Raw genomic sequence first — 14,736 nt, forward strand, 5'->3', positions numbered from 1 at the left:
ATTTATTATTATTATTATACGGGTGCTTTGTATTGTATTGGGTGTGCATGCATTACGTTTATTGGTTTCTCTTTCGTTATACGGCAATGCCTGATTTTTTATCCTTTTAAGCTAATAGTTGGGATTCCATCGAGTTTGTTGCTGCATCGATCGGCAAGGATGTTCGTTGTCCTTTGCTATGCGTCGCAGCTCTCCGACGAATGTAGTGGTGGCTTACATATTCATCTCCTTTTGACTTCTTTAATGTTTTCTTCATTCTTGATTTCCTTTTCATAACTGTATTAACATAAAGAGCAATTCACTTTCTCAATAAGACTTAAAAATTCTACTTTTGATTTACAATTTGAATTAAACACTCCATATAAATCTTAAAGCATATATTAAAGGTAAAGGCCACTATATTATGCTGTGGCGTTTCGTTGATACGATCATTATGAAAAATATGTAAATCGTTATAAAAATATCTCATTACGATGAGATAATAAATTTAAATTTAATTTTAATCACCTGTAAGCAATGTTAAAATTCGCTTTAACTACTTTGTTACTTTTATTTAAATGAAATTGTAATTTGAATTAATTATCGTTTTGTCAATGATTTTTAGATTATTATTCTCATACATCGACTATCTATATCAAATGTTTGCTCAATATTGTTCATTAACCAATAATACTATATTTTATAAAGTTTTATATTTTTAATTGCAATTTCTCTACTGTCTTAAAATAAATACACGTCATCTGCATACAATAGGATTTTAATTATACGCTTCAAAGAGATGCCTTTTTATTTTCATGAATACATCTGATAACACACTATAAAATTAGATTGAATGAATGAAGTGATAAACTATGCTCTGGCAATCCTTATCTATATATCTACGAAAAAATATTCGTTATACGCATACGGATATACGTATAATAAATCTAATAAATTTTCTTTATTTCAAAAACATTTGATTTTAATAATAACATTTAATAATAGTTTTATAGTCATTATTATAATTAACGTGTTATTATACATAAGAATTTACAGTAACGAATGTACATAATTATTAATAATAATAATAATAATAATAATAATAATAATAATAATAATAAGTGTGGATTACAAATTCATGACTACTTTGTTGCTTCAGTTTATCCCAAATTAGTCTTTCGGTATATCTCAAATAATATTTCATTTTTATTTACAAATTAATGTCTACGTTGAAATGTTTCAATTTTACATTTGAATGTAAACTAACTTATTAATAAATCTCGGCCTTTTCGCAATATGATCTGATAATAGAATAATGCCTATTTAATTTTAAATCATGATAATTATGTAGGTAATTCAATTTTTCTTTGAAATTTCACGATTTAATTATGTAAAAGATGTTTGCTTTACTTTTTTAGTACCTAGTCGAATGTGTGATTATTTAAGCAAATATAATCGATTATATACAATACAAATTTTTTATAACCTTTAACAATAATAGAATTTTGTACTAACTATTATTATAATTGAAAATATCTTATATTATCAGATATTGCATTCATAATTATTTCATGCAATTATTATAAATTAAAAACAATTGTTTAAACATCATTGAAGAATATAATTATTAAAGAATGATTGTTTATCGCTTGGGACTTCAAATATTATTTATTTTTTTAATTTAGTCATATACTTTAATTAAGTATATGTAATATAACATTTATTATATCCCAAATGGAAAATATAAAATCCAAATAATACACTTGAATTTATATTGAAGATATTACTCTAAATTATTACAATTATATATTATTGATTACAAATTATTATACAACGTCTATTGATATTATTATAAAAATTAATCTTTTTAATTAAAAATTAAAAATTAATCTCTGTACGATCAGTCATTTAATTTAATCGTAAGTAAATTAATTTTAATATTATTACTAAATTATGAGAATATTTTCAAAATATTCTATTATCGATTACCTAAGCAATAAATATTTCATGCATGTTAAGCACTGATTTTTTTTTTTTGTTTATACATGCCAAAAAGGCAAAACGCCCAAAGTGAATAATACCAAAGTGTTGCAGAAAACGAGAAATTATGAAAGTTTCTTAAACATTCTTTCTATTATCAAAGTATAATATCAAAGCATTTCATATAATAATCGTGTAATTTTGTTCTTTATATATCAATTTTCGCAATATTGTTCGCGGGATTATTTTATTGCTTGAATAACTATAATTGTTAGCTCTTATTTTACAATAATTAATAATTTGACAAAATATTTATTATTTTACGGTTGATAATTATCATCAACATAATATAGGGTAATATGTATTTAAGATTTAAAAATTTTCTGTTCTAGATTTTTATAAAATATTATTGCAATCGGAGGTAATCTTTAATTAAAAAAAAAAAAAAGAAAGAAAAAAAAAAAGAACAATACTTCATATAGAATGGATATATTTAAATCATCTAATTACGGATAAAAATGATTACAAATAATATATGTATATAGCAATTTTAACTTATACTATTTTTATTGTCATACAGTATATTTGTATTAAAACATTATTATACCTAATCTTAAACATACTTTTAGAAACATTTAATCCAATTTTAATAATTTAACTATAACAATATATTTCAATATATTATAAAACATACAATTAGCTTTTATATTAATATAATATCACAATGATCTGTTATATAATTTAGTTATTATTTCTTATTAGGTTAGTAGCAGCTTGTATTATTGGCATTTATTTCACTAGATTACTGTCTCAAACTCCATCTAACACTGTATATTAAATAATTATTTGCTCTATGATACGTAAGACATAATATCATATTATTACAAGTGGATATTGTGTCATATACTATATTGAAAAAGAAAAAAAAACCTATTGAAATGTATATAATTAAATACAAATTTAAGTAAAATTTGTTTTTTTTTTTTAACTATAACAAGATTGCATACCTTACTTATATCATATTATCAAATAACTTTATTGAAATACTTGTGAATATAAATATAATATAAATATGTTTGAGTTAAAACATTTATTAGTCACTTTTTCCTAATCGTTGAACTATTGTTTTCGTGTTTTTATTTATAAATATTCATATTAATGATAAAAGTGAATACTCACATTAAAGATAAAAGATATTAGTAAATAAATTAAAATATGCATTAAGTACCGTACCTTATGTATAAAACCAATTTATAAATTCAGGACAGACTTTCATCCCGAAGAAGCCTCTTAATTTCTAAAATAAATATTCGAAAATTTATTCATTAAATTTATTTAATATTCGTTTGTGGAAATTAGAATATTAATTAGGAATGTTGATTGTTTAGATGGCAACCAATAGAAAAATCAATTCCGGAAAATAAACCGGATTTTTCTCAACACACAAAAGTTTCACATTCTAATCTATGATTTCGACTAACCTCTAGGAAAAGGAACTCCATCTATAAATTATGAAAATCAATTTTTAATTAATGCATGGTTGAAAAGATAGCTACGGTTAAAAATTTTGCGTACACACTGTGTTCGTATAATAAATAATTATTAAAATATGCTTTAACTTTTATCCGATAGATGACTTTTAAATTTATTTTATAATTTATAGAAAAAGAAGAAGAAAATCTATTCAAAACATTAATTTTTCAAATGGACATTCCGATCAATAGAAGCGAATTAATGAACGTTATAAATAATAAAAGAATACCCTTTGCTTTTAATATTAAAACATCATTAATAATTTATTAAAATAGTGCGAAATACATGTTCAATAGTTACACATAGAAATAAGAAAGTAATATATTTTTTTTTTTTAAGATTTATTAATTTATGATGTAATAGACATTTTGCTTCAAGAATATAATTTCTAAAGGCCTTTTGTAGGGATTTTGCACAAACCGAGTTTGTTTTTTTTCTCTTTTTTTTTTTCTAGTAAATTTATTTATTACACAATTATAATGTAAGGTGCTTCTTTTCGTGACTTATGGTATTTCATATTTTTACCTTGATTGTATTTTATTATTCTAGAAAAACTAATTATTTATATAATAAAATTATACGCGAGTAAGTAAGTAATATCATTTATATTATTATTAGCATAATAAAAACAATTAACTATTCAATATGAATATAAAATTTACAGATTTAAGATTATTACTAAGAAAAGTTTGAATTTAAAATTTTAGATATATCATTTTGTTTTTATACAGTCATAGTAGACTATATATATTATTCTTAATTAAAGTTTCTAAATAATCTAGTAATTACAAATTTTTAATACTTCAATTCATCTTCTATGCTGACTGTGTTGTAGGAAATATAAAATAATTTAAATTTTATATCGTACATTTTATAATTAATTAGGAGCAATTTCCACGGATTTTATGAGTACTAAATAATTGGTATTCCGGTAAGAAACTTTTATTTTCTCTATTATTTCCCCAATAAAAAATTTGTCTCCTTCTTCAATTCACTAATAAGCATAAAGAAAATACCTGATAAATGCGCTAGTTTATATACGTTTAATATTATATATATATATATATATATATATATATATATATATTATGTATGTACATAATAAATGGAAAAAAGATAGATAATATGGAAAAATGTTGTAATTTAAAATTCTTATTAAACTTGAAATCCAAGGACTCTCGAATTTCATCAAGGGTCAATGACAGAAAGGAGGAAAAGTTTTGCACCAAGTATGAAAAAGATCATAAACACCTCTTCGTTTAGCCAGCGTACAACGTAAGGAATGAAAAATGAAGCGCAACGCTTGTAAATATAGACGGAGAAACTTTCGAAATGAAAATGTTCGTGCGCGAGTACATTTACTAAATAATCGAATACTCGTGAGTGTAAGGAAGAAAGAAGAAATAAGAAAAAAGGAAAAGCTGCTTACAAAGCTCCACGTCTCCTTTACACGTGAAAGCGAGCCATCGCCCACTTCTTCGCAATCGTTTAATGCAAATATCCAGGTGCCAACGACTTGCCAAGTAGCCCGCCGAAAATTTCTCGGTCTCTTATCTCATCGCGTGGTTGCACTTTCTTCGAGAGAGATAAATCGGACTGCGGGAGGTACATCGGACTCCGGACGTCCATTTGCATATCTCGAGAGCAGCGCCTCAGCTCGAGCGCGTATCCTCGAGACTTTCCTCCGACGTTCCATTGTTACAGCTAATTTATCAACGACATAATACCCTAATCGGGCGCGGCTCCGGGTCCAAGAACCTGTGACTAATTGAATTGCGCGTATGAATCTTCGCTTAAGCTCGTAGATGCGATGACCGTGAGTGCTGCATGGGGTTACACTTGCACTTTATTGATGGCGATGGTGGCCGGTCACTGTAAATTTTTCTTCCAATTAGGTTTGAGTGTGTCGAGCTTGCTCTCTACGACTTTTCTTACTTGACTTGGTATCCATAAAAATTTTATAAATACAACAAAACAAATGAACCTAGGCAAATGCATTTTATAGTTAACGCTAAATTGCTTCCGGTTATGCTCGAAACGTTATTAAACGAATATTATGTGATTATCTTTTAATAATGATACATTTCCAAGAGAAAGAGAGAGAGAGAGAGAGAGAGAGAGAGAGAGAGAGAGAGAGAACGAGGACAATAACATTATGATTATTCTACATTCAAATGTTCACAATAGCTTCTTTTTTTCCTTTATCAATTTGCCCATTGATATTTTTTTCTGAAGATCTATACGTGACACAGTAACACATCAAAATTGTTATTTATTGTTATTAGTCCAAATGGAAAAGTGGCCAAAACTGATTAAGAAAGTACTAAAATAACAAAATTGTAGATATTGGATATAATAATTCTAAATGCGTGAAAAAAAAAAAATAATTACTTGCAATATTAGTTTATCTTTTGTAATAGATTATTATTGACATAATTAGTAAGATTAATAGTATATATGGACTGATCGAACTGAAAGTTATTTCGAATTTTTATAAAAATTTTTATAAAAAAATTTTATAAAAAAAATAACCAATAATAATACATTTATACCGATTTGTTACATTGAACTTTTTCGCCAATAATAATACATTTATACCGATTTGTTACATTGAACTTTTTGTAAAAAATGGATCATGATAGGTCGAAAGTTCAATGCACTTAATAAATTTAAAAATTTATTAGTATAACTATAAGGTTATTAATAATTTCATAATTTGCGAAATTGTTAAAATTATTGTTTTTTCAAATTATTGACATAACAAACAATTAACATAATGTTTAACTTATGAATAAAAGATTTCTAATTTCACAACAACAGATTAATCAGTTGACAATATTTTAAGCGTCGAATAGTTTTTATTTTCCAATTTGATGGAATGACAATAAAGGCAATAAACAATAATTCATTTAATACGCGAAGTACAATGAAATGCTTTAATCATCAATTCATTGAAAGTGAAAAAGAATCGAATAAGAAATATAAATGTACCACTCATTTTATCGTACATTTTGTAAATGAGAATAATATTCTGGTAAGAACATTTCGTTCCAAGAGTAGTGCTAATCGATATAGCTAATAAGTATCGAAAATTTCACATTCTCATATTAATTTATTCTTCATTATTTATTTATTCTTAATTTATTCTTTCAGTTGTCATTTGAAATGCCTTTCACATACACAAAACATTGAATAATAATTAATTATTCTTGGAAAATATTTCAAAATTAATAATAAAAACATTGCAATTGTTACTCAGCGCATTCCTACGTCGTCATTAAACATTCGACCCAATGAATTGTCTATCCTACGTAATTTATCTGCTTGCCTTGTTAAATTCGCTAATTTAAATAAAACTTGAAATCTTAAGATCCAATTGTCATCTATGATAAATTACGTCATATTTTGTAGGCTAAAAGTAAACTCATATATTTAATTTTGTGGATATATTTAAGAATCGGAAAAAAAATATAATTTAACTAGAAATTTCTCGAGTTGGTAAGGATCTAAATTCGAGCTTTCAATAACGATGTTAATTATTTGACAATACCAATAAAATAATTTTAGGAAATAAATCTTATAGGTAAGAAAAATAGATCGTAATATAACTTTCGGAATAAAATAACTTGTCAAATCAATAAAATATCATTTATACATTTTTTTTTTTTTTTTTTTTTTTTTTTTTTTTAATAAAAGTTCTTTAATAACATTATTTGTTAATTCGTCGTGGAAATTCGAGGATTTGAAAGTATTCAGTGACTTTATAAAGCGCTACTAACTATTAATTATTGTAGCTACAAAATCTTATTACAAAACTTATAAAAAAAAAAAAAAAACATTATGTTCATTTATAGTAAAAAAATGATTTTATGAGACTAGTCCATCTTTGCTTGACTCAATGATATTGGACTTAAGAATCTTTGAATCCTTCACTTAGCCTTTCGTCAAATCAGAAATAAATAAATATTTGATTAATAATATGAGTTACTTAAGTACTTGAATGTCTATCCTCAATCGAAGTGTTAAATAAATTGTTGTATATTATTCATTCATATCAGAAACTTTATCTTTACGAAAACTTGGTCATTTTACACTTATTGATGAGAGGTGAAAATTGCAATTTATGTAACTAAAATTTATGTAATTAAATATTTAATTCAACTCCAAAATCATATAATCTAATAAATTCTAAGAGACATATCTATACTTCGAGACAGATAAATTGATCATTAATTGTAATAAAATGTTACATAACAACATAGAAATCTGATATTTTAAGAAATGAAATGCAACATGTTTGACAAGACTATTGCCGGCTAATAATAATAAGATGCTCATGCGTACCGATGTTCCTTGTGAAAAAAACAAACACGAATAATATATTAGATGAACGAATACAAACGTAAAAACTCGATAAACTTTTTGATCCACCTTTCAAAACGAGATTCTAGGCTATAAAAAGTGACAGCGATTCTACGAGGATCAGCGACCTCGATCGCGAAAGCAAAATCGCACGAGTGCGCTCATGTTCTCTCTCTCTCTCTCTCTTTCTGTCTTGAAGATGAGTCTTAAGCAGGCAGACAGACAAAGCGTATGCGTGTAATCCATGTGGAGGCGAGTGCGCAGAAAGGAAAACTGAAATTTTCTCCGTGCGATCCAAAACCACAAGCAGGACTCGAGCCGTCGAATTATAGTAATTTAACGCGCCCGTGAACTTTTTCATGATCCATCGCCTGAGCTACGTTTCAACTTGGCTTTGTTTAGTTGTCGTTGATGCGCGATATTCTACGAACGTAGATGGATGCGCGTGTATCACGCGATGAGAGAGAGAGAGAGAGAGAGAGAGAGAGAGGACGGGCGGAGAGAAGTAAAAAAATAACATTGAGTTTCTAAGCGTAAGTTGTACGGCGAAAGAGAAAGTACATGTGTTTGTTTTTTTCTACACGTTCTTTTATTATGTAAAAAGATTGTTCTACATATTTCATTTATTTCCATAATGTCTCAAGTTTACTGACTGATTTGTACGATCAATTATTCATTTTTCTTATCAAAAAAAAAAATAAATAAATAAATAAATAAATAAAATAAATAAATAAATAATAATAAGAAAAAAAAATCATGACCTGGGACAGGATAGAGGGAATCATAGAGTAAATCGTCAATGAAATGATTTGATTTTTCAAACTACGTGTATTGTTATTCCTTGTAATATGGCTGTTTGTGATGAACTTGGGACATAAATTCAAGTGGGAATTTTTTTATATTTACAATATTCCTAATGTCACCCGATATTACAAGTAACATAAGCTATGGAGCTTAGATTTACACTATATATTCTATAAGTTGCAACTCTAGACAGCATTTGTTTTTATTTGTTCATCTTACCGAATTAATATTGAAATGAAATATCAAATTCAGCCAGCACAGAGATACGCAAGATTTTCCCTGCCATACATTATTCTCGTATATCACATTATTTTTATATCGCAAGAGCAATACATGCACCTTTCGCACATCGATCTGAAATTTTACATTATGACAAATATGCCGATTAAATGTTGCAAAGTATCGGTTGAATGGATCATTGTATAAACAATATAATACCATCTTTTCGCATCTTTCATTTGAAGATTCGCTTATGAGATAAATAGCCGCAAGATAGGCAATTTCGCTAGAAATGCAACTGATCGTAAGTCTTTATAATTAAATTAAATATATTATCATAAAGATGTTGAAAGCAGCCATGTACGCAGCTATGTACGCGATACCTTTTAGCATAATCGTAAATGAAATTGAAAAATGTGTGCATTTCACACGCGCGTAAACATTAAATCCTTCAACCTGAGATCCCATATTCTCCTGGAATCGCACGACTGCCAAGCAAACAAACAAACCCAAGTCGACAAAACTGAAATTTACATAAGCCCTTATCCAGCGCATAATGAAAGTCCATCATCTATTATTGTAATCTTGCAATTCCAGCGAGCAACGAGCAGCACGACAAGGACAGCCTGAACGAAACGGGGAGCACGACGGGCGGTATCGTAGATGGTGCCCCAGGAGGGGCCGGGCCATCCTCCAGGGTAGAAAGAGGCCTCGACGGAGACTCATCCATGCCACCATTGCGCAACCACTCGCCATCCCCCAAGTCACTCGTCTCGAGGATACTGGCGAGGTCGAGGACGCCCGACGACCTTCTCGACCAGTCCGAGCCATTGTGAGTACCAGCAACACGCGCTACCCTTACTTTATTCGTTTGCTACTCGGGATTGAGCGAGACGGGCGAACGAGGACGCTTTTTATGCGCATTAAACGACGAGCCGAGAGCATTAAATTGTATAATTGAATCGATCACAACGACTCGCGAGCAACAAGTTGTTATCGCAAAATCGTGGCTATGTAAAATATATTGTCTCGCAAGAAGAATCGGCAAAGCAAAGGTCGTTTAAAAAATTTTCATTCCAAAGTTTCCACGTCCGTATAACCGTAATGATCGACCTGGCATCTCGATGTCCCATTTCATTCACACTATTCGGCCAACTAATCCCCTTAGGCATTAAAGTGCCAAAAAATTGCCAAAACTTGACAAGTGAAGGCATTTATGAACTCGGGCCGGATGTTCTTTCAAATTTTTATAAATTAATGTAATTACCGAATCAATACGTGAAACGTTTATCCGGCGATAATCGAGCGAATGTTCCGTTCGCGGCTTTTTGTCAATTGTTTACGACGGCGATTAAAACACCCGCCCCGGGCCAATCTCATCAGTGACCGTATAAATCTTCGGTAAACGCTCGCGTCAGGATGAAGAGGAAGGTGGTGTATCGCTCACCCGAGACTCTTTTCGAAATGTGAAAAACCTCTTCCTAACGTTCCCACCAAATCGTGTCTCGTCCTCTAACCAGTCGCTCCTCCAACTTGCAGTTCAGAATTATGGGTGGTCCTGTCCAACGTCTACGGGGAGCTCGTGATCGTGCTGACGATGGCCCTGTGCCTGGCCGAGGTCATGGACACACCCGTGCCACTGCTCAGTCTGCAGGTAAGTCGCTGGCTTTCTCGCGAGGCAACCGAGCGAGAGGCGATTTTCACGGCACCCAGGCCGAGGGCAAGGACATTAGAAAGAAATTTCACGAGCGGCCCGAGGTCACTGTAAGTGACCCAACGGCATCGATATAATCTCTTCGGTCCGCTTAGTTTATCACTTCACTTCTGGCTGTAATGTCCGCTTATGGGATACTTATGGGAGCTCGATGGAACTCTAGAATATCCGAGTATATAAATTATGAATTTCTTGATTATTCACGACGCGACAGCCTGTTAACAATGTCGGTAATAATGCAATATGTCAGTTGGAATGAGAATTAGTTATTTCACGGCATATTTCGCTAGATTCTTATTCTTGGGATGAAGGGAGGGGAGGACGATGAAAACAGTCACGACAGTGCTAGACACTGCTAATGGAAAAAGATGCTGTCTTGTGCTCTCCTAAGCAAACGAGAGGCGATCATTGCTATTTGTTAAATATTGTCGCTAATTAGTGATGTCGTAAATCGTTGGTGTGTTTGGGCCTGGATCTAGTTCGTCCTCGATCCAGTCGTGTACGGCTGGATGAGGGGGCGGTGTCAATCCCCTATGATACTTTCATTAGTTGAATCTCGTAAATGTACGCCCGACCATTACGCATAGGGGCTGACGAGGGCAACTGTAACTCATTGCTATATAATCGCGAAGTTCTGATAAACGTATCGATTGGATGATAATAATGGCAACGTGAGACATAGATCGAAGGAAAAATATGATTGGCAACTTTCATTTGCGTAGTGTTAGGAAAGCAATTACATCAATTAGTTGAAAATAATGCTTCATTGTTTTGTATAAAGTACGTGCGAATGGAAAACATAGTTTTTTTTTGTTATTTTTTGTTTTTTTTTTTTGTTTTTTTTTTGTTTTGTTTTGTTTTGTTTTGTTTGTTTGTTTGTTTGTTTGTTTGTTTGTTTGTTTGTTTTTACGTAAGATTGTACAACCTGTGTTACAAATCTTAAGCTGCTATATAAACTGCATATGGAATTTTGTCGAAGTAATTAGAAAGAAAAAAATTCTCAAGGTTAGATACGATCAAATAGATTTTTATTTAGATGCATAATTTTTATAGAACTACGTTACGTATATTTTATGGTAATAAATAGATGAGAATATCTGGCTTACTTACTAATATCGATCTTGGTCGTAAAATACAGAATAAACGTATAATTTTAGACGGTAACGATGTGCTTCTACGTAGAATAATACAAATAATCTATAATATAGCATATAATGCGTTAACATGTGTTATGTTTTAATATCAAATAAATGAAAACAAAAAATTTTCAATGCCGATTGATCGTAAGCTGTTAGGGATCAGAATTCAAATAGCATTAAAAAGTTTTTACGAAATTATATTAGTTCATAATGATTTGTTTCTTCGACTAATACGATAAATTATTATCCACTTCCATAATCCATATTAAAGCAAGTAGATACTACTTACGACTATAATTACATTAGACTTGTAGGTTAACCTACGGAAAGTACTTTCGTCACATTTAAATAACAAATGACCACCTTACCAGCAGGGAAAGTTGAAGAAAACGTAAAAGAAAGAAAGAACGTTTTAAAAATTTTAAAATGTCTTATAAGAATATTGCTCATTTGCATAGATTTGAATTGGTTCGATTAGTGCGCGGCAAACAGTAAATATTATTTCGGAAGAATTTACTTTTATCCTATGTTTATTCGTGAAAGTTTCGAAAATGAAAATTTATAAGACTCTAAAAATTCATGATGTTGTATTACGTATCGTTATTGTTTGACTCGCCACGTGCCGTCGTAAAGTCATATTTTAGATGTAAATTCATAATGGCCTAGGTAAAGCTAATGCATACATTAGAAGAACTGAAGTTTATTTACTTACCGAATGTGCAGATAGATACTGCGTTATATTTTTGTATTTATAAATGTTGATACGTTGACTCGTAACTTCACTACTTTATCGACTGCTCAATGACCACAGTGCTTCAACAAATCGAGCCCTATTACACTTTCCTCAAATGGTCCCTTTAAATTTACAAATTTATCCGCGTAGCCTGTGATGCGTAAAATCTTATAAGAAAATCATTAGACGAGGCGTTAGTTCTCATAAAAGCGCGTGATAAATAGTTTCTGAAAAGGAAAAAAGTTAGCAACTAAGTGATGTGAAAAAACCAGCCTTGACAAAGCAAACTTTCTCAAAAGATGCTATATATGCGTGAGCAATGACTCGACTCGTGCTTTCAATACACGAGGAAATAGTCCGATTTCTCAAAAAAGAAAGTGCCGCGTTTAAATTTATTCACGAGGAAATATGTCGGGAATCGCGTAGAAATTAAGATCCCTCGGTTTAACCGGAGATTTTGACGAAGCCGTGCGACCATTGCCCCCTCCAATCATTAATACTCGAGTATTTTAATTTTATTTTCACCGATCGCTCCGATATGCAGTTATACGCAATAATATTGCGCAAACCTCTTGGTCTCGAGACATTTGGTTAAAAGCGCGCGACATCGCTGCCCGCCAATCCCGTCTCGCATTAAATCGAAAAGTTATCGATTTTTGAGGAAAGTGTCGTCTTGTCGAAATATAAATCGTAATGGCCACGAGGTTTCTCTAGGTATAGAGAACCATTAAACGAGTACTCGGAATACCCGTCATATGCCTGACAAAACATTCGATTCTAATTATAATCCCAAGAGTATTAATATCCATGAGAAGAAAATCTTTGTGCGCAACAATAACAAATAACAGCGTGGACTCGGTGCGCGGGGACATTTTACCTCGGTTAAAGAGCACATATGGAGCACGTTCCCTCGGCTCATCGGACAAATTATAACCGATACAATGAAGTTCTGATGCGCCTCTTAAGCCTCGTACTCTCGAATTCCACGGTGTTGGCGACCAAGACAATCCGATCAACGCGCAACTTCAAGGAAAGCCGCGGTTCGTTTGCGCAAGGACAATAAGGATACTTCCTCGGCCCTCGGAAGCGTATCGCACAATAATATAATGCAGCCTCGGCTATAAGAGAGAATCCCCGCGCGTGTAAGCCGAATTTTAGATAAACGCTGAGTCGCATGAGGGGAGTGGGGAATGGGGGTTAAAATCCGATTTGCGAAATTAGCATGAAATAACGGCGATTACGGATCGCGCAAGGGGGTCGGTGTGAAATTATCGCGCGATGTGATGACGATGATACGAAGCTCGGACGCGAGGGTATTGGTGTTTGGAATCGAAGGGAGTTTGGACTTTAGGTAGGAGTTTTAATGAAAATTATCCGGCTTCTCGACTAATGCCGATACCATCCAAGAGAGCGATTCACCGGCTTTTATGCATTAAATGTTAATTAAAATTTAGCTTTCGCTAATTCATACGTATGAGTCGTAAAATTTTTAAAGCGATCGCGTATTAAGCACGAATCAACCAAGTATTTAAAAATTGATTAATATAATAATTTTTCATCTAATATTCCTATAGTGTATTAAAAAATTCAATAGATAGACAAAATGTTAATAGATAGGTCTTTCTTAATAGGAGAATAGAAAATATTGGATAAAATAATATATTTTACAATAAATGTACGATAATGTTTATTATTAAATAATTATCAAATTTACATGGCGTTAATGATAATAATTAAGTGATAATGGCAATATGAATTGCGGACTGAAATTCAAATAAAAGACAATGGAAGAACGCCACAGTCAATAATAATCATCGCGCGCGCACACGCGCATCGTATCTCTGATTGTTCATAATAATGAAATTTAATTTACAATTAAGTTTTCACCCCATGTCTGGAACCATTAATTCGCCAAACAAGCGAGCCAGGATATCTTAAAGCTTGGCTGCTTCGAACGAATCTGATAATCACCATAAAATTACATATATTTTAACGGCTCTGTTTATTATTCCTAAGACTCCTGGCGATATCTTATAGTAAATCGCACTACTTCCCGTGCGCATGCTCGGTGATGGAATTATGCATGCTTTCGTCGTACCAAATCGATATAACGCGAATCTTTGCAATTGCATCAAACGCAAACCTGTTCGCAAACATCGAGGAACTATTAATTAATTAACATTCATCGACTCAAATAAATATCCCAGTAATTAGATGCCCGTAAAAATAAATAATCTCGGTTAGAGGCTAGAAAATTTCTATGATACCGAGCA

The 14,736-nt window shown here is 31.2% G+C and overlaps 1 protein-coding gene across 1 annotated transcript in view; it reads left to right on the forward strand.

The window, feature by feature from the left end:
• The window catches only part of LOC105365091 (otopetrin-1), a 55,818-nt gene that overhangs the window by 33,366 nt on the left and 7,716 nt on the right, over window positions 1-14,736 (forward strand). The window contains exons 2-3 of the mRNA XM_011503177.1: window positions 9,475-9,709; window positions 10,417-10,531. Coding sequence (XP_011501479.1) covers window positions 9,475-9,709; window positions 10,417-10,531 — 350 coding nt within the window. The remainder of the gene's footprint in view (window positions 1-9,474; window positions 9,710-10,416; window positions 10,532-14,736) is intronic.

Source organism: Ceratosolen solmsi, unplaced genomic scaffold (genome assembly GCF_000503995.2).
Source record: "Ceratosolen solmsi marchali unplaced genomic scaffold, CerSol_1.0 scaffold45, whole genome shotgun sequence".
NCBI classification, from domain to species: domain Eukaryota; kingdom Metazoa; phylum Arthropoda; class Insecta; order Hymenoptera; family Agaonidae; genus Ceratosolen; species Ceratosolen solmsi.